This window comes from Littorina saxatilis, linkage group LG4 (assembly GCF_037325665.1).
Source record: "Littorina saxatilis isolate snail1 linkage group LG4, US_GU_Lsax_2.0, whole genome shotgun sequence".
Taxonomy (NCBI): domain Eukaryota; kingdom Metazoa; phylum Mollusca; class Gastropoda; order Littorinimorpha; family Littorinidae; genus Littorina; species Littorina saxatilis.
The window spans coordinates 23,657,240-23,682,967 of NC_090248.1; the positions used below are offsets into that span (position 1 = coordinate 23,657,240).

General features: G+C 41.1%; 1 protein-coding gene and 1 non-coding gene across 3 annotated transcripts in view; both read left to right on the forward strand.

The window, feature by feature from the left end:
- Window positions 1-25,728, forward strand: part of LOC138964271 (reelin-like) — a 109,620-nt gene that overhangs the window by 38,762 nt on the left and 45,130 nt on the right. For both annotated transcript variants that reach the window (XM_070336176.1, XM_070336174.1), the window contains exons 31-36: window positions 1,754-1,942; window positions 2,379-2,649; window positions 3,560-3,700; window positions 4,879-5,056; window positions 5,367-5,653; window positions 24,922-24,998. In XM_070336176.1, the coding sequence (XP_070192277.1) occupies window positions 1,754-1,942; window positions 2,379-2,649; window positions 3,560-3,700; window positions 4,879-5,056; window positions 5,367-5,653; window positions 24,922-24,998 (1,143 nt within the window). The remainder of the gene's footprint in view (window positions 1-1,753; window positions 1,943-2,378; window positions 2,650-3,559; window positions 3,701-4,878; window positions 5,057-5,366; window positions 5,654-24,921; window positions 24,999-25,728) is intronic.
- On the forward strand, window positions 15,733-15,897 carry LOC138965743 (U1 spliceosomal RNA). The gene has a single exon (XR_011455514.1). It is a non-coding gene; the product is annotated as a U1 spliceosomal RNA (small nuclear RNA).

Sequence of the window (25,728 nt, forward strand, 5' to 3'; positions counted from 1 at the left end):
TGTGTGTGTGTGCGCACGCACGCCTGGCATGTGGTTGTGCTACAATGTTCATGTGTATGTGTTACAAGTGTGACGCTTCTGTTGGCAACTAAGTTCTCAAAAGATTAACTGCGATGACACGTTTTCTTTTATCAGCAGATGACGATTTCTTTTCTTTTTTCTCCGACTCATACGTCGTCACAAACTTACTAGTTAATCAGACACAGACGTACACTGTACACGTATAGCGACTCACTGCTGCACACACACACACTAACTGACAATGAACAGAACGCAAGCCATGGTGAATTACCACATTATTTTTGAGTCACTTGAGAAAAAGTGACTCTATGTAATCGGTCAGTGTTAGTCTGTCCGGCCGTCCGTAGACACCACCTTAACGTTGGACTTTTCTCGGAAACTATCAAAGCGATCGGGCTCATATTTTGTTTAGTCGTGACCTCCAATGACCTCTACACTTTAACGATGGTTTCGTTGACCTTTGACCTTTTTCAAGGTCACAGGTCAGCGTCAAAGGATAAATTAGACATTTTATATCTTTGACAAAGTTCATCGGATGTGATTGAAACTTTGTAGGATTATTCTTTACATCAAAGTATTTACATCTGTAGCCTTTTACGAACGTTATCAGAAAAACAAGGGAGATAACTAGCCTTTTCTGTTCGGCAACACACAACTTAACGTTGGGCTTTTCTCGGAAACTATAAAAGTGACCGGGCTCAAATTTTATGTGAACGTGACTCATTGTGTTGTGAATAGCAATTTCTTCCTGTCCATCTGATGCCTCATATAATATTCAGAACTGCGAGAGTGACTCGATCGAGCGTTTGCTCTTCTTGTATTTCGTTTGGAAACGCGCACTTGTTACTTTATCAACACACACGCCCACACGCACACACACTGTCTCTGACACACAGACACTTTATCACACACAGTCTTTTCTGCGCTTACGTGCCCGTTGTATAACGCAAGAAGCTGAAGCACTTCATGGCGCCCGTAGAAAATCCGGGGCGTCTAGCTGAGATCGCTCTCGAGTGTTAAATTGCATGCCTGCATGACTAGATTGCAGAAGACTGAAGCGCAGTTTAAGCACTTGATTGGCGCCTGTGGCCACCCGGACCGTCTAGCAGAGATCGCAATTAGCTGGACTCGAGTGTTCAACTGCACGCCTGACTGGCCATACTGACTGGTCAGACACTTAACCTCTATAGGCACGTGGCCAATTTGAGTCTTGACGATACCGATCGTGGCATGAAAGTTCTTGACTGAGTGGGGCACGTGCGCGTGAAAGGTTTGTTTGTCTTTTGTTCGCAGGTCTCGATCAACCCGTAATGTACACAACCTGAAAACACACACACACGTAGAACACTATTTGGAGAGACTGAGGGAGAGAAAGAGAGAGAGACTGATAAGATGAAATGACAATTTACTGCATGATGAAAGGCCATCGGACCCAGAGAGAGATAGCGTGGTTATGATAGACATTTTTTTCATGATCTGTACCATTTTTTGGCCTTTACGTGACTAATTTTAAAAAAAATTTTATTTTTATTTTTTTAAAAGGTCGGTCCTGTTTTTTTCGGGGTCCAAGAGGTCTCCGCGATATAGCCGAATTCGCGATTTAGTGGACCGCGAGTTAGCGGAAGTCTGCTGTATTTCAAGATAGAAATAATCCATTTTGGGCCTTCTGCCAAAAAACTGTCTAAAATGATTTACGCCAAAATTCATTGACAACGTCGATATGTTTTCCAAGGTATGCCACGAGCAGGCTGGGCCATCGACAGTGTTCTGGTGGGTGTCAACGACACCAGCGCCTTTGGTTTCCAAGACGACTTCAGTGGTGCAAGCCCCAACCCTTTCACGTGGTTCCTGGCTGACACTGCTGTGCCCAGAATTACGTGTAACTCCAAGGGCCATGCTCTGGAATTCTCTACCAATGGTGGTTAGTATTTAATGTGGCTGCTGCTTTCTAAAATAAAAAACAAACAAAAGGTTAGTTTATAGAATGTTTGATAAAATAAAGTACAATATGTTCACAAGCAGATCACTTTGTAAATGTTAACGCTAAAGACCAACCGGTCGAATTGCTTGTGACTATTTTGTTATGGTGCATGCTTTTTATAATGTTCTTTTTCAGATTCTAACATAGCTTTTTGCTAGTTTGTGAGTATGTGTGTGTGTGTGCATGCGTGCGTGCGTGTGTGTGTCTGTGTGTGAGAGAGGTATGTCTCTGTGTGTGCATCTGTGTGCACGTTTTTGCTCTCCGTTGAGTGCGTGTACATGTATACAGGCTGGCGTAAGTGCATATTTTATGCTTCTCCTTTCTCTTATTCACATACGACACTTCAGCCAAGTTTCTCTTTTGGTCATCAACACAGGCATGAGGTACGCAGAGACGTGGGACTACCACATCACCCCATCCACCTTCCTCCAGTTTGACATCGCCATGGGCTGCGGCTCTCTCCACGGCACCCTCTTCTCCGTCCAGCTGGAGTATTCGCTCAACATGGGCAAGGCCTGGCACCCAGTGGTGTCCGAGTGTCGGCCGCCCAACTTCCAGTGTACCGGCTATCACTTCAGCAGCAACTACATGTCTGACCAGCATTCCAACTGGACACGCATCACTGTCTACCTGCCCCCTGGAGCTATGTGAGTGAATTTTATGTACAGGTACCTGATACGGTGGAACCCCACCCCCCCACCACCCCCACCCTTTTAAGACCTCCAAATTCCAAGAAAGAGAGGTCCTAAAAACAAGGTTGTCTTAAAATGGGGGGTAAATTTGCAGAGATTATGAACAGAGAATCTGAAAAAGTATGGTCTCATAATGGGGGAAGTCTTAAATCTTTGGGTTTTAAAACGGGAGTTGTAATAAGGGAGAAAAACAAGGGGTTTACTGGTTAGGTGGTGTAGATGAATTACTTTAAAACACTCTGGAGTATCTCGGATCTTACCATTGCTATTTTGAAGCTTTATACTATTTATTAATGCTCTTAAAAAGTAAAGCATGCAACTTGAACAAGCTTCCCACCATGACTTATACCACATATCCTCATTACAAAAGGACTTGTCACTTCTGATAATTCAGTCGACAAAACTGTGTAGCTTCACATAATTTTGTGCCATGGGATGAAACAGAAGTGCCAAGCTAAGATGTTTATTGGTCCTTATGTAGATCAACCATGGCACAAGGGGGGGGGGGGGGGGGGGGGGGGGTTTAGAACTCCGAGGGAATCATTACAGCTGCTGAGATCAAGAGAAATCTCTGAACTTTGTCTGAGCGACCAGCCTACACATCGGACTGCATACCAAATAAATCTGAACACAGAAGAAGAATGAAGACCAACCAGGAGGTCAAATTGTCTTCTTCTGTTCTCCAGTCGCCATGCTAGACTGTGAAGGTTGTTGATGTGATTAAGTCTGCAGTTCGCCGGCGGAACTACACTGGGCCCCACAGTTTTTCCTTCAGGTCCACCATCTCCGGTCAGAACGAGGTAGAATAAACTGTAAGTGAACTGAATGTGGCAATTTATGCTGAGCTATCCTTGTTTGCTTGCAGATCCCCGACCACCAGATTCCGCTGGTTGCAGCAGACGTCACACCCTCGCGGCACGGTGTGGGCATTGGACAATGTGTACCTAGGCGATGGCTGCCCCTGGCTCTGCTCTGGCCATGGATACTGTCAGAACGACACCTGTGTGTAGGTACAGCCACGCCTTGTCTCACCTGTGTCTCTTACCTGTCACAATGTTACCCTTCTAATAAGCTGAAGAGACGATAAAAATAATAACCACCCAACCAACAAACCCTTCTTATAGACAAATTTCGAAAATAACTCTGTAAGGTTTTTATGGGTTGTGGAAGAATTGCATTCCCTTGTTTTTCCTTGCTTTTTCATAGAAACACTGAGGCAGGCTGTACGTGGCACTGCACGCTTGCCTCAGTGTTTCTATGGAAACAAGGGAAAGCAACTCTTCCACAACCCAAACAAACTTGACAGAGTTATTTCCCAACATCGTCTATTTTGCTCGTCTGTCTAAGGACATTCAAGGTTGGGGTAATTCACTGTTTTAAATGTATGTCAGACGGGTGCAATTGCCTAGTGGATAAGACGCCGTCCTCCTAAGCGGTTCGAATTCCGGCCGCGCCTGGTGGGTTAAGGGTAGAGATTGTTCACATCTCCCAGGTTAACTTATGTGCAGACCTGCTAGTGCCTTATCCCCCTTTGTGTGCAAACGCAAGCACAAGACCAAGTACGCATGGCAAAGATCCTGTGATCCATGTGGGTTATAGAAATATGAAAATACCAAGGATGCATCCCCCGAAAGCGGCGTTTGGCTCCTTAAATGGCGGGGTAAAAACGGTCATACTCGTAAAAACCCATGAACGAAGAAGAAGAAATGTATGTCATGTCTTAATCAGACATTCCTTCCTACCTTACTTTTACAAACTAAAACTTACATAAATTTGAGAGTAAAGACCTCAAAACCAATAGAATTAAGTTGGTCATCAGCATTGAAGCAGTGACACTTATTTGTAAAAATGATTTCTTTGAATTAATGGTCTGCATATGTTCACCAGATTCTGATTTATAAATCATTTTGGGCTCTTTTTAAAATGAGCACTGTGTTGTATTTCTTTTTGTTAACCCTGGCATGTTTCCTAGAATAAACTGTGAAAGCTGTATTAAACAATTTTGGGTTCAAAATAACACAGTAAAATGTAACACCTACAAGTTACAACAGCAGAATCAGCCTCAATAAAAAAAATTATACATGTATTTTTCAAGTTCATTGTTGAACTTCTTGCCGGTCCTGGGCTCTTTCTACTGTTTTCCTACCGCTATGCTCACCATACTTGGTATAATCTTTTTTTTAGTTGTGACCCTGGGTTTTCTGGACCGTTCTGTGTCCCTGAAAAGCCTCTACCAATGGAGCTCCATGATGACTTTAACAATGACGAACCAGACCGCACCAAGTGGAGAGAGATTTACGGTGGCTCGACCTCAGACATGTGTGGCCATCTTGTCAGCGGCAACGCTCTTGTTTTTCACAAGGTGAGAAATCATACCAATACATTGAAACCCCCCTTTTAAGACCCCCCCCCCCCCCCAATTTAAGACTTCCCCCTTTTTAAGACCTTGATTTTTCAGATATGTTGTTCTTAACCTTTGTGAGGCTAGCTTTCTACACATATTTCTTGTCCACAGATAACTTTTCAGAACCATTGTGGTACAGTGGAAAACATAAAGTTAAAACAGTAACTTTTCCCCTCCACCTTTACATTGAATTAAAGAGTCAATGTTAATTGAATAACCAATTTATTTTGCGTTTTGTATTCACTTCAAAAGTATCTTTTTCTTCCAGGATCATGTGCGTTTAGCAGTTACACAAGACATCGACACCTCAATGCTATCAACAGCAGAGTTCTACTTCAAGTATGGATGCCAGGATGCAGTGACCAATGATTTTGGTGTGGTGGACAGATCTCTTACCCTGGGCGGTAAGGGTCGAACCCCAGTCAGCGGGGAGGAAGGGCATGTGAGTGAACTGTGGCCACGCCCTCACAGTGTGTTAATGCAGTATTCCACCAATGGAGGTATCTCGTGGACTTTACTGAAAGAGATCCACTACCCGGACACAGAAGGAGTACGGTAAGTTAGTTTTTTCACTCGTGATGCATGTTGAGGAGAGTTGCAGGTATTCTGTCGTGCTCGCATTCATTCACCCAAAACCAAATGGAAGAGAGTAGTTTAAATTTCAGAACACAAACACACATGCTCGCACATATGAGCGAACACACATAGGCACGAACACGTACATGCCCGCTGACTCATGCGCACGAACACACACACGTGTACGCGCACACGCTTACACACACACACACACACACACACACACACACACACACACACACACACAATATGAGGAAGAGGATGTTTTAAAGTTCAAATGTACATTGCCCATGAAAACAGAATATGACTGCCTAACAACAGGGAAAAAACTGTTGTACACATAAATCCAACTCCCGCAAAGCAAGAGTGTATGTGGGAGTTGCATCCCATGAAAGCAAAAGAAAAAAATGTACATTGAAATATTCCTACATGTACATGAGTCATTCTCCAAAGCTGGTGAATTCTTAGGTCGGTCACTTAAAACGACATTTGTACAGAAGCAAATGTGGTTAGACCTTTCCCCCTTGTTTATGTGGATACAGATGTGTTTGAAGAAGCACCCACAGCAAAATGAATGAACATATTTGTATTTTGATATTAAATATAGTGTAATAATGTCAGTAAATCAACAAAAATGGCGTCAAAAAAATGGGAACAGGCTCGTTACATTTATTGGAAGCTACGGTCCATTGACACGATAAATTCATTATGTATGATTTGTTGAAAAGTCACTTTGTGAAACGATAAAGGTTCATTCCTGTGCAATTGTTGTTATTTTCTTTGTGTTTGAGACCCCCCAAAATGAAGTTGAAAACAGCCTTTCGTACGCATCGCATGTTGTCACGCTCACTTAGATTTTGTCGACCTCTGCAACCAAACGAATTTCTTTATAATCACTATTTTTTTTACGATCAAGTCAACAAGTGCAGCTTGAAGATGCAGAAAATGCATTCATTCAACCGAGGACACACTTTGGACGAATTTGATGTCTCAGAGAGTGTTTTGTGTCACACGTGATGGCTTCGTAACGGCCGTTTTCATTATAAGCTAGCATCAATTCAACTGAATGAAAACATAAATTTTTATGTTTGCACCTTTGTTAATCACCTAGCCATGCAGATGCGTGACGTTTTTTTCACAATTTGTCGTGAATAATGACGTAATTCATGAAAAAAGAAGGTGTAGTTGACATTTTGGACGGCTGCGTTCGTAACGCCCTCTGCTACCGGCGAGATGCAGACCCCGATTGCTTGAGCACCTGGGAATCTTGCATGACAAGGTTGGTATTATTTTGTTGCTCATTCATTTATAAGCATGTTTGTAAAAAAAAAAAAAAATTAAAACCACGCAAGTGTGATTTCCATGAAGTTCTTCAGCCCCACCGGGTTTCGCTTGTCAGTCCTGTAATCTCATGAAGTGAGCGTAACGGCATCTTCGGAATCTTGCGATTTAAAATAAAACCTTTTCTTAAAACAAAGGTGTATGGTCACGTAGATTGCTCACTTATGACATTGTATTGCATTCTCAAAAGCGAATATTATGAATTTGATACTTTATCCAGTGACCAAGTTTTGTGCGCACCAGTGACAACAATTAGACGTGTTGTGAATGATGTCTCCGGTAGAAGGCTAATTCTCCCCCGGAAAATTCCCCCTTGTACATCTGCCCTCTGAACAATTGCCCCTATGACAATTGCCTCCCAGACAAATGCCCCAAACCATGGGCGGACAGTTGCCCCCCCCCCCCCTCCCCCCGACAACTGCCCCCCGAATACCCCCTCCCTCCCCAGAATCGTGTGTGTGTGTGTGTTTGTGTGCGTGTGCGTGTGTGTGTATATGTGTGTGTGTGTGCGTGCGTGCGTGTGAGTGTATGTGTGTGCGTCTGTGTTTGTTTCTGTGTGTGTTTTTCTGTGTGTGTGAGTTTGTGTAAGTGCGTGCGCGTGTGAGTACGTGCGTGCGTGTTTGTGTGTGTGTGTCTTTTTGTCTCTGTGTGTCTGTTTGCACGTGCGTGCGTTAAATGTTAACGCGTGCATGCGTGTGTTTTCGAAATGTGTATCTGTGTGCGTGCGTACGTACGTGCGTACGTATGCGTACAGGACGCGGTTCAAGCACCGTTTGGAGAGACCTGCATTATAGTCTGCTTATTCAGTGACACACAAACCCAAACCTGTGTGTGTGTGTGTGTGTGTGTGTGTGTGTGTGTGTGTGTGTCTGTCTGTCTGTCTGTGTGTGTGTGTGTATGTGTGTGTGTGTGTGTGTGTGTGTGTGTGTGTGCATCAAACGTTCTTGAAGGAATGGTGAATATAAAACTTAAAGCGTTCATTGTAGATATATTTATAATCATGATAGCAAGAGAAGTGTAAAGCGGTCATGCATAGCATACAAATAAAACACATATAATTGCAAGTTAATTTGTTTATATATTTGGACAGTAATAATACAATCCAAAGATTGATACTATAAACTTTATATTGCAGGTATTGGACAGAAAGCCTGGTGAGGTGCACTTTGTTTCCATGAGTGGCAGATAAAACACATATGGACAGCACTTGCAGTATTAGTTGCCTTTTGCTTTAAGCTTTATTGTTGTATATCCGGCACATTATGTTGTCAGTTGTTCTTTCGGATTTTTCAAAGTATGGTGTTTGTTTTTGCATGATCTGAATATTGTTGATCACAATAAAATTGATATAATTATACATTTTCTGGTGTTTTTTTTTAATTATATGTGTGATTGTCAAATACGTATTCAACACCTCGTCAAATTCAAGGTTGTTACAACGTTTTCACATTTACGCAGGATCTCTCCTTCTCTCTCTCTCTCTCTCTCTCTCTCTCTCTCTCTCTCTCTCTCTCTCTCTCTCTCTCTCTCTCTCTCTCTCTCTCTGTCTCTCTCTCTCTCTCTGTCTCTCTCTCTGTCTCTCTCTCTCTCTCTCTTTCTTATTCCCTTTTTTCTGTCCACAAACCTTTTCTGTCACCAATATAAATGTGTGTACATGTATATTGTATGTACGTGCCGAGGTATATTAAAAAAAAAATTAAATTAAAAAAAAAATTAATTATAAAAAAAATTATAAAAAATTATTATTTCTTTATATTTTTTTTTATTTATTTCTTTTTAAACAACTCCTTATACATGCTTGTCAAGCTGTAATTAGTACAACATATAATCATTCAATATGACTGCATTATTAACAAATTTGTGTCACGATGATGCGCACGTAATGAGACGGGTATACCCCCCTATCAGATACCTGTATTTTGTAAGGAAACGTATTTCTTGCTTTTTCGTTTCTTGCAAACTGTCATTCTGATAACAAAGAACCTTTGAATCAATAATTCAACTCAAATTAGTCAATTTTTATTTTTGGGCCTTATTCCCACTTTTGTTAACCAGTTTTGGAGAATGACTCACATGTACACTGAAGGAGTGGTGTTTATATACTCACCTGTCATGCTGTGACACATGATGCATACTTTGGATTTGATTGATTCGTGTCATTTTTTCCATGAATAGATTGGGTGGTTGGTTGTCTGGGTTTTGTTTTCATTACCTGTTGTCTTGTTTTGAATAAGGCCACAGGCTTCAGCTGACAAGCTACAAGTACATCTAATTTTCTAATAGGTCTATGTACTCACGTGTCCAGCAAAACTTTGGCGAGTTCAGTATCCCCTTTGTACTTGGTTATCAATTTGAAGCGATGGGCCTCTGACGCGATGGTGCTGCGTGGTGATGAAGCAAGGAGTCCACTTTCTCTTCTCAGCAGATTTAGTGGCCTTGACAGCTTTAGACGGGTTTACTTCTATCTTTTTTGCCATTGTACGCAACCGCGCTTTGACTGTCTCCGACGCCATCTTTGGTTTACGAAACGTCACGAAGTGACGTCAACGGTCTAAAAATAGCGCAAGTCCTGTCGCGTGTTTCTTTCAGGCGAGATATTCTTTCGACTAGCCGCTCGCGAAGCTAGGAGGCGAGATTGTCTATGAAACGGTTTAATGGCTAGCTACGCAAGAATTAAACACCATTGGTTGATTCCGAAAAGGTCGTCTGCACTGGTCGGTAAAAAACCATGGACAGCCAATCGGATGGGCAGCTGCATGGCCGCCATGTTTTCTCGCCAAGCGAGCAAGCCCAAAGCTACCTAGCGTCGGCTAGCGTCACTCGCGGCGAGATGTTCCCAAGAAACGGTACTTCCTCGCCCCACTCGCCAATCTCGCCTATTCTCGCCTGTAAGAAACAGGGGACTGGAGAACTGTTGCTAAGCAATGCAATGAAGAATTAATTATTTCTCGTAATTGGTAAGGACTTCAAACCTAAAACTTTGCAGGAAGCTTAATTTATACATCCCCGCAACGATGGGAAAAGCCCTGGAAGTAATTAAACTAATTAAATAGGACTATATGTCAGCCTTTAACAACGGAAGAACAGCTGCAACTGACGAAGATTTGGACCCTACAACGCGTATACCATTTTCCTTTGTGTGTGATGAACTCAAACTTTTAAGGCAGGACACAGTAACTGCATGTTAAAATGATGTTCAAAAGAGTCAGAAGAGAGCAAAGAAGGAAAGAAGGTTTTTTTTAAAACACAAAAAACACCATCCAAACATTAACAATAACACATGCACATGCAAGCATGCAATCGCCAAATATTCAATTAATTTAGCCCATTTTACTGTTAGCTGCCTTTTTTGACATGAATTAATTGCACACAAAAATCAGTCAGAAGTTGCTGTGTTCTGCAACTCTTTTTCACAAACATCATTGGCAAAAAAAAACTAGGCAGAACACAGTAAGTCCCCTTTGCTGTGGTCTGTCATTGCTTTTAACAAACCCTAGTCATAAGAAAAACTACGCAGAACACAGTAAGTCCACTAATTTGCTCATTGTTTTTGAATTGAACCACTTTATTTTATTTTTTATAACGCAAGAAATGCAGAAAATATGCTGATGCTTTTATCTGCAGTAAAACTTATATAATTTATACCGCCAGTGATGTAAAAAGATGGAAACTTGGTCCCCAGTGTGTAAAACAAATTTCAATGATGGTGATGTATAAAGCCCAAGTACTAGCGTACTCGGGGATAATGTTGCATTTAACCTGCTGCCAGGTGACTGTAAGGCAGCTAGTATTTATTGGGAGAAGGCCGGTGTGATATAATAAGGGAGGCAATTGTCCATCTAGTCGACTGGATACTCTCACAATTTCGGGTACTTTATAATAACATGATGCCTACATGATGATTATGTATCCGAACAATTTGGTGCTAAACAGTATGCATTTTTGATTGATGATATGTATAAATACGTTGGTTTTCTCAAAAATGCAGTCGCTGGGTAGATCCAGCGACAACATTCGCAATCACAGTGTTGGCTTGTTTCATAGTATGATTGTGTGAAGTGGTTGTCTCCCTTGGGTTGTTAGCACAAACAAATTCAGAACATAAATGGATTTATGGGAAACCATAAAAACTGACAATGATTTTGTTTTATTTAAAGAGCGAAGAACAGAAAAGCGTGTTTTTCTCAAAACGTGAACTTTGGACTTACTTTTTTTTGTCAGAGGTGGGCAGATAGCTCCTCGTTTGTCTTTCAGGGAGAGAAAAAAAATCTATTTGTGAAAATGTTGCATTTCTTTAAAAACATTTGAACCTGAGGAGAGTTTTCCAGCCTGTTTTTGATTCTCCCCAGTCACTTGGAAATCTTTCAGCTAGGCGTACAGCTTAGCGACTAATTCAACATTTTTTTTATTTAACTGGTATTGATGCATCTTCACACACACACACACACACACACACGCACACACACACACACAATGATTGTACCAAATGACTTTTCTGAAACTTACATCTATGAACATGAAGAGTGCATTAAAAAGGTTATGGGACAGTTGTTGCTTTCTGTGGAGAGGGATAATTGCTATGCTGATTTACATTTCAATTTTAAAAGTGTTTGAAACTATAGACTGCACACAGCTGACATATAGTGCTGTCTTTTTACTTTTTATTCTCTCTACATTGTAAGCAAAAACTGTAAGACTAAGAACACTTACTATATTTTATAATCAGCAGATAAAGTCTTGTGTCGGGACAGCATGTTGACATCAATTTATTTCGACTGGCCGTATTAAGGTAGGGCACATCACTGTCATTAGATTCATCACCGTCAACCACCCCCCCCCCTCCCACCCCATCCCACACACACCCAAATTAAAGAAAAAGAAAAAGGTTTTTGTTTTAAACATAAAAACTGTTCTGGTATGAGAAGGGAGACAACCTCTCAGGAACAGAACAATCAACACACAGCAGTCTCTTCCATGGTCGGCCCGACTTGTAAAGTGGAAGCCCATTGTTAAGTCCTCCCCAAATCTGAGAAAATCAGGTCTTGAAAAGGATGAAATCTTAAAATGTGGGTGTAATTATTAAGATTATGAACAGAAAATCCGAAGAAGCAAGTGAAAAGAGGGGTGAGGTTTTAATAAATCGGTTTTTTTTAGGGGGTGGTTTCACTGTATCACCTGCCAGTTTGTGTAATTTGACAAACACTGACCTCCTGTCATCGGGTCAGTGGCCGCTGTTTTATTTAATCAATGTTTTAACTGAGGCTGGTACTTGATGTCGTGAGAGAGATACAAGGTCATACCAGCAGGGAAATGAAGAAAGGAGAGGTGAAGTCTACGTGGCTACTAAGGTACATGCGTACCCCAGAGTGTGCATACCAGTTTTTCGGTCGTTCATGTTTTTGTGTAGATTATTGACAGCAACTTATGTATCCTTTTATCGTAAAGAACTACGGCTACATTACAATTTCTAAACAACTAGGATCCCAAAAACTTACTTGAGGCAGAATTTGTCAAGAAATAGAAAGCGGAAAAATAGAAAAAAAATGATAAAAAGTGAACGAATAAACAAAGAGACACCCACTCACACGTGTACACACAAACAATAACAAAACAACAACAAAATCCACAAAAACAAATAAACAAACACAACCCTCAGCGATGGACATCGCGCTACTCTTTCCATTGTTTAGATCGGATAACCTCTCTCTGTTCTGTAACATAAATGTTGTGTTGTTGTAATTTCTGACAGAGTCCCGGCCACATCAAATTTGTGACATTAGAACTCACGCGCTAGTGCCTCGCCGTTCACTTAGCTACGTAGTTCCCATCCTTCTCGGCCTCTCTTCCCCCTCCTCCTCCTCCCCCCCCCCCCCCCCCTTATCTCCGTCTCTCTCTCTCTCAGTTCTGCACGGGGAACGGCGTCTTTGATGTCTTCACCACTGTCATCATTGCTGGGTCAACCAGCGGTCACGTCACCAGTAATTTGCCTATAGTCTTCAGCAAAAGTAACGTTACACTACATCCTCGCCCCCATAATTATTCAAGCAATAGCTTTTAGTAAATACGTGAGATTTTAATAACAGAGTACTTTGTGGGTGTTTAAAAAATATATTTTTTAATTTTTTTAATCTCGTTCTTTGTCTGTCGTGACAATTTCTATATATGATGTATGCATCCATCAACTTTCACTTCGGTTTGGTCACTTTCAGTTTCACTTTGAAAGTGTGAGCTATTTGCTCCGATTTCCTTGGCCCAATATTATATAAATGGGTAAAAATTCAGTATTTGGAAAAAAAAAAAAGGGGGAAGAAAAAGTCATGTTAAAAACAACAAAAAGCTACCAAAATAGGCAGTCCGTTTTTACTATCATACCAATAACATGTTATGATATACCGTCTGGTATTTATTTTTTTATTTGTTGACACTGATTAACCGGGTCAGGGCGATGTCAGTATGCGTACACAGTAGAAACGAAGGATACAGCTCAAGTTTAAGTTTTTAAGAACCAAGCAAAGAAATAATCTTTTTATTTAGATTTCTTTATTTTATTTTATAAGTAAGTATAACTGAGAGAAGAAGAAAAAAACCCACTCGGGTCGAGTATTTACGACAGAGAGATGCTGAACTTTCCTCACATTTTAAAAGCGGTAGACGGCGAACACTGGCAAAGATCGGGAACCACCAGACCGTTTTTTCTGTACCAATATGAATCCTAGGACAGTTTGCGAGCTTTTTTTCAACAACCGTTCACAGGTTGGGGGGGGGGGGGGGGGGGGGAGGGACAACTGATATTAGAGTGTGGGAAAACATTCTTAAAGTGTCGTGCGCCGCCTTCGATTTCCGAAAATTAAAGTCCGGATAAGCCGTGTATACTAATCGTTAAAAGAAACGAGACAGATACATTTTGGTGTAGATCTTTTCGTTGAGGCTGTCCATGATAAAAAAACCCGACCATAATGAATTAATAACAGCTCAGAATAAAAGTTCTGGCTGTTCAAAGGAGAGAGAGAGAGAGAGAGAGAGAGAGAGAGAGAGAGAGAGAGAGAGAGAGAGAGAGAGAGAGAGAGAGAGAGAGAGAGAGAGAGAGAGAGAAGAAAAAACGAACAGCTAGAACTCAACAACTTTTGGTTGTCAGCGAAAAGAACAATCTACTTTTGTTGTTTAAGTATTGTATAATTTTAATTCTTTTCTTTTTTATTGACCATGGAGAAACGAGCTTGAAGAAAAAAATGAACCGAGAACAAACAAAAACAATAACAAGAACTGACATCAACAACAAAATGAGCAAAAACAAACAAAGGAAGAAGGAATAAACAAGATTAAAATCTTCAAGTTTATTTGTTCTTTCCGAGGCTCTGCTGCAGTAACAACCAATGCTGTTTTTGTAATGTTGTCCAGTATTAACAAATTATATATTTTTCATTATCCTACATACGTGGGAGAGACACCCGTGAGATAATGATCGTTCAAATCACACGTGTGTATATCATGTAAATGAGGTCATGTCAAGCGAGACTTGCAGGGACCTGTTTTTCCACTGCTTATAATGCCAAAGTCACCGAGACAAACGTCATTATTGTAGAAACAAAAATTGCGCTCGGTGAATCTTTAGAACTAACACGTCACGCCACACTTTCAGAGTGACGTTTCTTTGCTTTGACATACTAGATTGCACGAGGCTCTAGATCGAGGTTCCAAAACAAGCGTCTTCAATTTAGCTGCCTCGACTGCAAGACATTTTCAGAAAAATACACGTAAGTACAGTATGTAGGATAAACAGAATACTACATGGCTTGCTGTGTCGTACCAGATTTACACTTGTTGCTTTTTCAAATGGTGAACAGCTCGCTTTCGCTCGCAGTTCAATATTTAAAAAAAAAACTCGTGTAAATCTTGTACGACACAGCAAGCCATGTAGTATTCTCTATTTATATATATCTGGTGTCGCATGCTATCTGCGTTGTCTTTATTACTGTTGTGGATATGAGAAGGGAGACAACCTCTCAGGAACACAGAATTTCGTAAGAGTAATCTGCCGATATTCGTTTTATTTTGAGGCAAATTGTGTTATTTTTGCCCATAACATGCCTGTAAATGCCAGAGAAACTTTCAGCCTGTATCAGATGCATGTACCATACATACAACAATCTATTGCTTTCTTTGCTTAAACTGATGTGGGGAAATTCGCATGGTCTTTATTAATGTTGTTGTATGAGAAGGGAGACAACCTCTCAGGAACACCGAATTTCGTCAGAGTAGCCTGCACATGTTTGCTTCATTTTCAGGCAGAATGGTGTTATATTTGCCCGTAAAACACCTGTAAATCCCAGAGAAACTTGTAGCCTGTATCAAAAGCATGCTCATTACATAACAAAATGAACTCTCGTCTATTTCCCACCTTAATTTCTCCGGAATTGTTTTCACATGCTGAAAAGAATGCGATTTCTTGTTACTAAAAATAGAACTAGTTGCTAGTCTCACTGCTAGTCTCAGTTTTGGTGTTTGATTGATAAATAACATATTATCAGGTCTACAATACGCATCAAACGATAGCCAACAAAAGACCAAAGAAGGAATTCAATGTCAAACGAAAGAAATAAGATAAATTCGAATGGGACAGTGTCATATCAAAATGTTAACTTTCGAGTCAAATGACAACAGGGTTGAGTTTTGAGACTGTAGTTTGGGTCGGTTTCGGCTATGCCCTGATTTAGAGCATACTTACCTGGCACGGGAGACACCTTGATCAACAAGGGGGTACTCCTGGGGCGAGGCCTGTCCATTGCACAACCGGGCGGGTTGACCCCTACGATCATTACAAATGTTAATGACTCGAGTGCGTAATTTCTTGGTGAGGGGGACTGCGTTCGCGCTATCCCCTGCAAAATCCTAATGAAAATCAAATCTGCTCCCCCTTCAGAAATCACTACTTTTGAGAAGAAATTTCCCACGCAAAATAAAGATCACACCAAAGATAATGTTTAAGAAATAATTTTGTAGTGCTTGTAACAGTCATTTTTATATTTAGTCAAGTTTTGACTAAATATTTTAACATCGAGGGGGAATCGAAACGAGGGTCGTGGTGTATGTGCGTGTGTGTGTGTGTGTGTGTGTGTGTGTCTGTCTGTGTGTGTGTGTGTGTGTGTAGAGCGATTCAGACTAAACTACTGGACCGATCTTTATGAAATTTGACATGAGAGTTCCTGGGTATGAAGTCCCCGAACGTTTTTTTTCATTTTTTTGATAAATGTCTTTGATGACGTCATATCCGGCTTTTCGTGAAAGTTGAGGCGGCACTGTCACGCCCTCATTTTTCAACCAAATTGGTTGAAATTTTGGTCAAGTAATCTTCGACGAAGCCCGGACTTCGGTATTGCATTTCAGCTTGGTGGCTTAAAAATTAATTAATGACTTTGGTCATTAAAAATCTGAAAATTGTAAAAAAAAATAAAAATTTATAAAACGATCCAAATTTACGTTTATCTTATTCTCCATCATTTGCTGATTCCAAAAACATATAAATATGTTATATTCGGATTAAAAACAAGCTCTGAAAATTAAATATATAAAAATTATTATCAAAATTAAATTGTCGAAATCAATTTAAAAACACTTTCATCTTATTCCTTGTCGGTTCCTGATTCCAAAAACATATAGATATGATATGTTTGGATTAAAAACACGCTCAGAAAGTTAAAACAAAGAGAGGTACAGAAAAGCGTGCTATCCTTCTTAGCGCAACTACTACCCCGCTCTTCTTGTCAATTTCACTGCCTTTGCCATGAGCGGTGGACTGACGATGCTACGAGTATACGGTCTTGCTGAAAAATGGCATTGCGTTCAGTTTCATTCTGTGAGTTCGACAGCTACTTGACTAAATATTGTATTTTCGCCTTACGCGACTTGTTTTAGTATACGTGCAAAGTCCAACATGTGACGGATTTTAAAAGCTTTTCCCGGAGGGTTGCATAACAACTGCACAAATAATTTTAATGGTTAGACATTTTTACTTGAAGTACTTCTTGTATGTACACTACGGCGCATATGATCCTGACAGTTTTAAAGCAATCCACTGGGTCATTCCTGAGATACAGCGCTTTTTGTCGTGGTACCCCTCCAAATTTCCAAAGAAAACTCATGTTTTCAAGCGCTTATACGATCTTCACCTGCATTTATTTAGTAGGAATTGCGTTAACACGAGAAATACGCAAGATGGCCAGATAAAATACCCTGTTCTGGATAGATAGCTAACTTGACTCTCATCCCGTTTGTGAAAGTTGCTGAGTTTTGCCTATCCTGAATTTTTGTCGAGTTCTTTTTTGTCCGGTGGATTTTGGGGGTACCCTTATTTTAGCGGCGGTGACTTGACCTCTGTGAAAGAAATCTTTGAACCAAAAAATGTGCCAGATGGCCAAGTTAAGCTATAAGATAGCATAAATAAATTGAATGAAATTACATAAATTCTGGCATGAATTTTTAGTTGGGGTACAAAAACTGTCACACACGTTTCTTGGTAGAGTTTATATAGGTTATAGGGTAGCGGGTTTGACTCGCGAAGGGTACAGTAAGAGGGACGCGGACTCTGTCGATGCCCTAAACTGAAAGTACTGATGTTGCAACATAGGTTGAATTTGCACTGAAGTATCATCGGAGACTGTATGGTACACTGAGTCTCTCTCGCTCTCGCTCTCTCTCTCTCTCTCTCTCTCTCTCTCTCTCTCTCTCTCGAGGGCTGGATGTAAAAAAGCAGACCACTGCTTAATCTACTGCCCTCGTTAAATAAAGAATTGTCATTGTCTCAATACATAATATTAGAAGATTGTGAAAGGTGCATATGCATGTATACTATTTAGTTGATTTTGTGTTTGTTTTTTTCTTTTCCTTTTTTGATTAAACGCCCCACAATATGTTGTGCTTGGCAAAGTCGGATTTTTTGTTTATTGTGACGTGTACTTTGGTAGCCTTAGACGTCGGTTGCTGCACGTTGAAGTAGTTTGACAGGTGTCTGTTTTCATTCGAGTTCAAGTTGGAAATTGTAGGACACAAACGAAGGAGATTGCAGCCTTGGCGGATAATATTTTCAGAAGGACGGGGATAATATTGTTAGGACGGGGATGTTGGAAATGCGTAATCGGATTTAATGCGCACACACACACACGCGCACTGAGGCGACATACAGACGCAGCGGACAGACAGACGCAGCGGACAGACACACACACACACACACACACACATGTCGGTTCTGGTCTCATTTTCATGGTGGGGTGCGGATGGTGAGGGTAGGGGGCAGAGGAAGGAGTTGGGGTGGCGGGAGGGGGGGGGGGTGTTGTTAGGTTACCGAGGTAAACCACTATCAATCGGGAACTGAATTTGCGCGACAAGACTGGGGTGTCAGGGATCAGGGTCGGGGACTGATTTCCCCAACTCTTCACTGCATAGTATGGTGTTAGGTGTTTGTACTCGGAGGCTATCGTAGGGTCACACTCTCAGCCACATCAGTATAACATCAGACGAATGTCTATCACTAAGTTTATTCATTAAAGTATAGAGCATAAGATATAAGCAGCATATACAGTAACAGAGCTGAGCACAGAGTGAAACTCATTATTAGCATAAGGATGCTGTGCTGGAAGAAGTTTAGGGTGCACAATGTACTCTTATTCTAACTGATGACACCAGACCGTGGGAAGAGGTCTGAGATATATATAACAGTCAGGAGAGGCTGGGTGGTGGCACAGTTGATAGTACTACATCCCCTCTCTTTTGGAAAGCAAGTATAACACACTGTACAAATCTTGAACATATAGTGTCACTTCTTACTAAGTAATATAGGATAACTTATACAACCACAAAAGATATTATATTATCAACACCAAGGGTGATAGGAACTGTTCTTTGACTGTTTTCACAAGAGTCGTGGTTGCAGTGGCTGAAGACACAGAAACGCTACTAGCAAGTGTCTTGGAAGCTGGTGGTGCTGGTTGGCACTGTTCTGCATTATATCAGTGTCACAGATAGTAGAGTACTTTCTTGAAACCAAGAGATAGTCATTAATTGAAAGTAATGTCTGGAGGAGTCACACAGTACTTTGACTTTGTTCAGTCAGTTCTTTGACTTTTTTCTCCTTACCAGTTTGTTTCAACTACGGTTAGAAAATTACATTGAGGCAGAGACATAGATGTATGTCTCTGATTGAGGTTAATTGACTATACACATACTACTTTCTACACATAAAACAACATAAAAATACACATTGACTACACTTCACATGTGTCTGTTAGTGAGGATTGTATTGTTGTGTGATTATAAATGTATGTATGTAAAACATGTAAAACACATTGTGTATGTGTGTTTCTCCTCTTCTTCATGAAAACTTGCTGTCTTCATGCATGCTCTTCTTTCTTCTTTCTTGCAAGTACTTCTGTTAGCTACATTGTTTGAATGAGTCGCTGTGGTTGTTGTGTGTGTCTGTTGGATCGTGGAAGGGTTAGTGGAACTGTCGACTCGGTGTTGTCACAGCGTTGGGGTGTGTTGTTCACAGGTTGTGGGGTGTCTTGGCGAGGCGGTTTGAGGCTGGCATTTTGTTGTTGGTCTGCCCAGGTGAGGCGTTTCTGCGTGGTGGGCAGGTCTCGCAGCTGTCTTCTGTTGCGGCGGTAGAGGCCACCATTGGGTGTCCGGATGGTGTATGCTCTTGGTTCAGGCCTCTTGTTGACGACAGTGGCTGGTATCCATGTGCCGTTGTTTTCTTGCATCTGAACCTTCTGGCCTTCATGGAGTGGGGGAAGGTCTCGGGCTGAACGATCGTGGTATTTCTTTTGAGTTTGTTGGCGGACTTGAAGATTCCTGCGCGCTTTCCTGTTGTATGGGGTGGGTTTGGCCAGGTGTGGGAGATTGGACTTGAGATTGAGGTCACGGGCATTCTCGACAGGCTTCAATGCAGTTGCTGCTGCTGTCTGAATGGCTGGACCATCACTTTCTGTGATGAAGAATTCTGCATCATGCCATGCTGTGTTCTTAAATTTGCATTGGATCGTGATGACTCCAAATTGCTTGATGAGTGTCCCGTTGTACATTTGTAGTACAGTGCGACGTAGTTCTGTGGCGCCTGCTGCCGGGAAACCCTCAGGGTTGAGCTGCTCGGGAAACATTCGCCGATAGATGGATAGATGCGGAGTGGGAGTATGTTTCCCTGTGCTCCCGTGTCCACCTTTACTCTAAGGGATGCTGGCATTGTATACTTGATGTCCAGACTGGCGTACAGCTCATCCCGGTTGTCGCCGTTATTTGTCTCGATGCTTGAGAAATCTAGGCATGCGATGTCGGCTGTAAGTTCACCATCGCTGAGGTCTTGCACGACATTGATGTGTTTCCTGCCGCCTTGCTGGTGGCCAGGTTGAGCTTTTTGAGCACGTAGTGCCATAGGCTGGGCACTGTCGAGGTGGGTGTTTTCCACCGCAATTGCTGCATGCTCTGCTGTCCTTTGCTCTGATGGCGTCTATGGTCGAGCCTGTAGCTGTCAATTCCTGCATTTGACGCATATGGTTCGTTGTAGCCTCGTGTGACTTTGCTAGTTCTAGGGCTGTAGCGAGGGTCAGGGTGCTGTCCCGAGAGAGGAGTTCACGCTGGACGGTGGAAATAGATGTCCCAGCGATAAGTTGCTCTAAAACTCTCTCATCTTCTGCGGCTTTGTCAGTAGACAGTATACTTCCATTTGATGGCCTTTGTTCTGCATCTTGTGCACAAATCTTCTACCGACTCCCCTGTCCGTTGCGTCAGTCGCTGCATTTCTAGCCGATGAATGTGGAAATTTTGTGGTGGTTGGAGTAGCTGCAATCTGTCCCAGATGTTTTTGGGGTCTTCGAGCTGTTCGACAGTGAGGTTCCATGTGTTGAGTAGACGTAAACCATCACTGCCAAGCCACAACATGATGTAGTTGTGTTGCAGTTTTTTCTCAGTGTTTTTCACTTTAAACCACATGTCGCAGAGCTGCAATCTTGGAGTGCAGATTGTGCCTTGTCATCTGATGACCAGTCCATCTTTGGGCGTGGCAATGGTGCATCAGCCATGTTGGTTGTGTGTGCGTGGTAAAATTGAGAAAGATACCACTTACCGGATTGTGCGGAGTGACGGTTATGGAGTCGATGATGTATCCGTGTACAACACTACCATTACTGTCTGTCCGAGACACAGTCACTGGTGGTCAGGATAGTGTCCAGGAAAATTATTCAGTAATCCAGTTGAAGACAGGGAATGACACAGTTACTAATGGTTAGTCACTGTTCCAGACTCACATAGATCACAATCACAGTCACAAAGTTCCAGGTAGTACAGTTTCGATGATCAGAAGCTGTCAGTGTCACACACACAAAAGCTGGCACAGAAAACACTTGTAGGTTGTAAGATGTTCACACTGGGGCACCAGAGCTGCCACCATATAATGGTATGGTGTTAGGTGTTTGTATTCGGAGGCTATTGTAGGGTCACACTCTCAGCCACATCAGTATAACATCAGACGAATGTCTATCACTAAGTTTATTCATTAAAGTATAGAGCATAAGATATAAGCAGCATACAGTAACAGAGCTGAGCACAGAGTGAAACTCATTAGCATAAGGATGCTATGCTGGAAGAAGTTTAGGGTGCACAATGTACTCTTATTCTAACTGACGATACCTGACCAGACCGTGGTAAGAGGTCTGAGAGATAGCAGTCAGGAGAGGCGGGGTGGTGGCACAGTTGATAGTACTACATATGGGGATGGAAACTTCACAGAGAGCGCAGCAGGTTGGATGTGATGAAGCAGGAAAAGGCCGGAAGGAATAGGGGGGGGGGGGGGGGGGGGGCTTGACTTATCCACAAGCACACCAGTTTGACTAATTCAACCTTTATCTCTGCCTCTCACTACTGCGCATGCACCCCCCCCACACACATGTACACACACACACACTCAGTTCTGCTGGAGTGATTTGTCTTGTTCTCTAGTCACCAGTATTTCTTGGGGCTGGGCCACTATTGCGTGGGTCACCTATATTTGCGCGGGTCCCCTATTGCGCGACCTAAGAAGAAGCGGAATAGTTGCCAATGTGACGGAATAGTTGCCAATGTGACGTTGCCAATGTGACGTTGCCAATGTTACGGGGGCTACTGTGCACTCCCCAGACCCCCCCCCCCCCCCCCCCCCCATCCCCCTTCCCCAGGAATGTACTACAGCCGGGTCTGCACGCGGCGCGCAGGCAGCAAAGAAACAGACTTCAGATTTGATTTACGAACTGTGTAAAATCTACACAACACTAACCCTTGTAAACTTAATCAGCTATCAGGGATACATAAAATAGCACATTCGAGTACTTAAACAAGCCAGCTCTGTTGCCAGTAATGACAAATTTCCTAGTTTAAATGTGGTGACAGTGTTTATTGCAATGGACACATTTTTGATTTCAAAATGATTCCAGTGTACTGTACTTTGTAATAAACAGTTATTGGTGGAATCGCTTTAGTGACGTGTTAAAGCATTGATTTTGTTGACATTTTTCTTGTTGAGTTTAGTTCTTAATATACTTTTATAATGTGTGTACCTGATTATATAAAATGTGATTATAAGCAATGTGATGCATTTGCCCAAGATGTGGTTAGAAATTAAGAAGCACAATGTTTTCTTTTCCTTTGTTTGTTGAAGTATGGGGAGCGTAATGCTAAAGGCTGCAATTTAAAAACTATCAAGGATAAAACAGACCTTTTAATATTTGCATCTTTGTTTTTTTCGTTTTATTAGCAAGCTCTTTGTGTTGGTTGCTTTATTGTTTTAGCTAAATTTAAGGTTTTATTTTTTTGTTTAAGAATTAAGTATTTTTTTAATGTAATATGTGTTTGTTTGTTTTTTTATAATGAGGTAGAGAACAGGTGTTCTTGGTTTTCTTTTGTCCAGGTCTTTGGAAAATGCGAAAAGTGACTGGCATTTACTCATGCATTATTTTTGTTATTCCAAGTTACTTTTTTAATGTAATATGTTTTTTTATTTTATTTTCATAATGAGGTAGAGAACAGGTGTTCTTGGTTTTCCTTTGTCCAGGTCTTTGGAAAATGCGAAAAGTGACTGGCATTTACTCATGCATTATTTTTGTTATTCCAAGGTACCTTTTTAATGTAATATGTTTTTACATTTAGTCAAGTTTTGACTAAATGTTTTAACATAGAGGGGGAATCGAGACGAGGGTCGTGGTGTATGTGTGTGTGTGTGTGTCTGTCTGTCTGTCTATGCGTGTGTGTGTGTAGAGCGATTCAGACTAAACTACTGGACCGATCTTTATGAAATTTGACATGAGAGTTCCTGGGAATGATATCCCCGGATGTTTTTTTCTTTTTTTCGATAAATGTCTTTGATGACGTCATATCCGGCTTTTTGGAAAAGTTGAGGTGGCACTGTCACACCCTCATTTTTCAATCAAATTGATTGAAATTTTGGCCAAGCAATCTTCGACGAAGGCCGGACTTCGATTTTCGGTATTGCATTTCAGCTTGGTGGCTTAACAATTAATTAATGACTTTGGTCATTAAAAATCTGAAAATTGTAAGAAAAATTTTTTTTTTATAAAACAATCCAAATTTAAGTTCATCTTATTCTTCATCATTTCCTGATTCCAAAAACATATAAATATGTTATATTTGGATTAAAACCAAGCTCTGAAAATTAAAAATATAAAAATTATGATCAAAATTAAATTTTCTAAATCGATTTAAAAACAATTTCATCTTATTCCTTGTCGGTCCCTGATTCAAAAAACATATAGATATGATATGTTTGGATTAAAAACAAACTCAGTGAGCTAAAAAGAATAGACACACAGAAAAGCGTGTATCCTGCTCAGCGCGACCACTACCGGACTATTCTGCATGGCTTGTCGATTTCACTGCCTTTGCCACGGGCGGTGGACTGACGAAACTACCAGTATGTGGTCTTGGTGAAAAAAGCAGTGCGTTCAGTTTCATTCTGTGAGTTCGACAGCTTGACTAAATGTTGTTATTTCGCCTTACGCGACTTGTTTCTTTTATTTTCATAATGAGGTAGAGAACGGGTGTTCTTGGTTTCTTTTGTCCAGGTCTTTGGAAAATGCGAAAAGTGACTAACATTTACTCATGCATTATTTTTGTTATTCCAACTTACTTTAGTTAGGGTTTTTTTTCTTTGAGAAGACAAAAGATGATTTCAGGATGCCAGTGACTGTTTTGAATTTATTTTCAAGATTGGAATAAATGCAATGTCAACATTTTGTTTGTCAGTTTATTTGTTGGTATTATATTATGACCACCTGAGATTTATAAGGTAGTATTTCTGAGCTCGATGCTTTGAATGTTGGGATTGCAAAAGTAATTTTGTGGAATAAGAAATGGTTCTTTCCCCCTTTCTGTGACACCTCTTTATTTTCTTTTGTTGTTTAATAATATACATAGTCTTTGCCATGAAACCGACTTGGAACACGTTTGAATGATTGTCAGCACAGTATTCTCTAGGCTGTGTCTCTTGGCTTTGGGTATTTCTGTTACACTGTGAGAGATTGGTTGAATGACAAATAGTCACCGCGCAATAGCGGCCGGCCCCACGCAATAGCAGACCCGCGCAATAGCGGACCTGCGCAATAGCGGACCCGCGCAATAGCGGGCCGACCCCGTCTTCTCTCACTGTTGAGATGTTTAGGACCGATTTTTTTTTCCCCGGTAAGAAGTCATGAGTTGAATTTGTTTACTTCATTTATTTCAGGTTAGTTAGGTGGTTTGCTGACTCTGGTTGGTTGGTTGATAAGGAAGTGACATTCACTATTTTTAGCCGCCTTTATGTATCATTATTATTCATTTTATTTTTTCTTTCAGTTTATTTTACGTAGTGTTTTGTATGTTTTTTTTGTCTCCAGGTTGTTCTCAATACCATTGCCTATGATGTCCCTCACCAATGCTACACGATTTCGTTTTTGGCAACCAGACAATGGGGGTAAGAAATGAAAAATGCATGTATATAATTATCACACATCACTTGGTGAGAGCGTGTGAAGTTGTTCACATGCACCGTGATTAACTTAAGAAAATCATAATACAGTGAAACTGAGCTCTGTTTAAGATCAACTCCCTCCATTCTAAGATCTCATTTTCTTAGACTTTCCCTTCAAGAGTCAGTGAATTTACCTCCAATGTAAGAGTCCCTCCTTTATAAGACCCAGTTGTCCCACATTTGTAGAGATCTTAAAACAGGTTTCATTGTAGTAGTTCTCTTAGCATATCATGTCAGACCATCATGATTTGCTTTGTGCTTAAAACAGAATATTTAGAGTCTTGTCTGGTGACGAATGTGTGTGTCATAAAATCGTCTCTTGAATGGAATTCAGCTGTGTCATATTTTGAATATGCGTATGATTTTGAAGTGGGCCACCTAAATCTCTCAGTACAATGTACATACTTATAACAATAAAATGCCTCCTGTTACTCAGAAGGAAAAACAAATTAAATATCCAGTTTTATCCAAAAATGTGTCTGACAAATAATTAGACGCACATGACAAAAAGCCCCAAGCTAAAATCTTGACATTGTATCACTGTGACATGTGAGATGTTTGAGCTGTTTTGCAGTATTATTCTCAGGCCTCAGGTTTTGGTCACTCGCGCATACTTTTTTGATCTGACAGATTGGAATGACCATTAGCCAGTCAACTGTTTGACAGTTTTAGC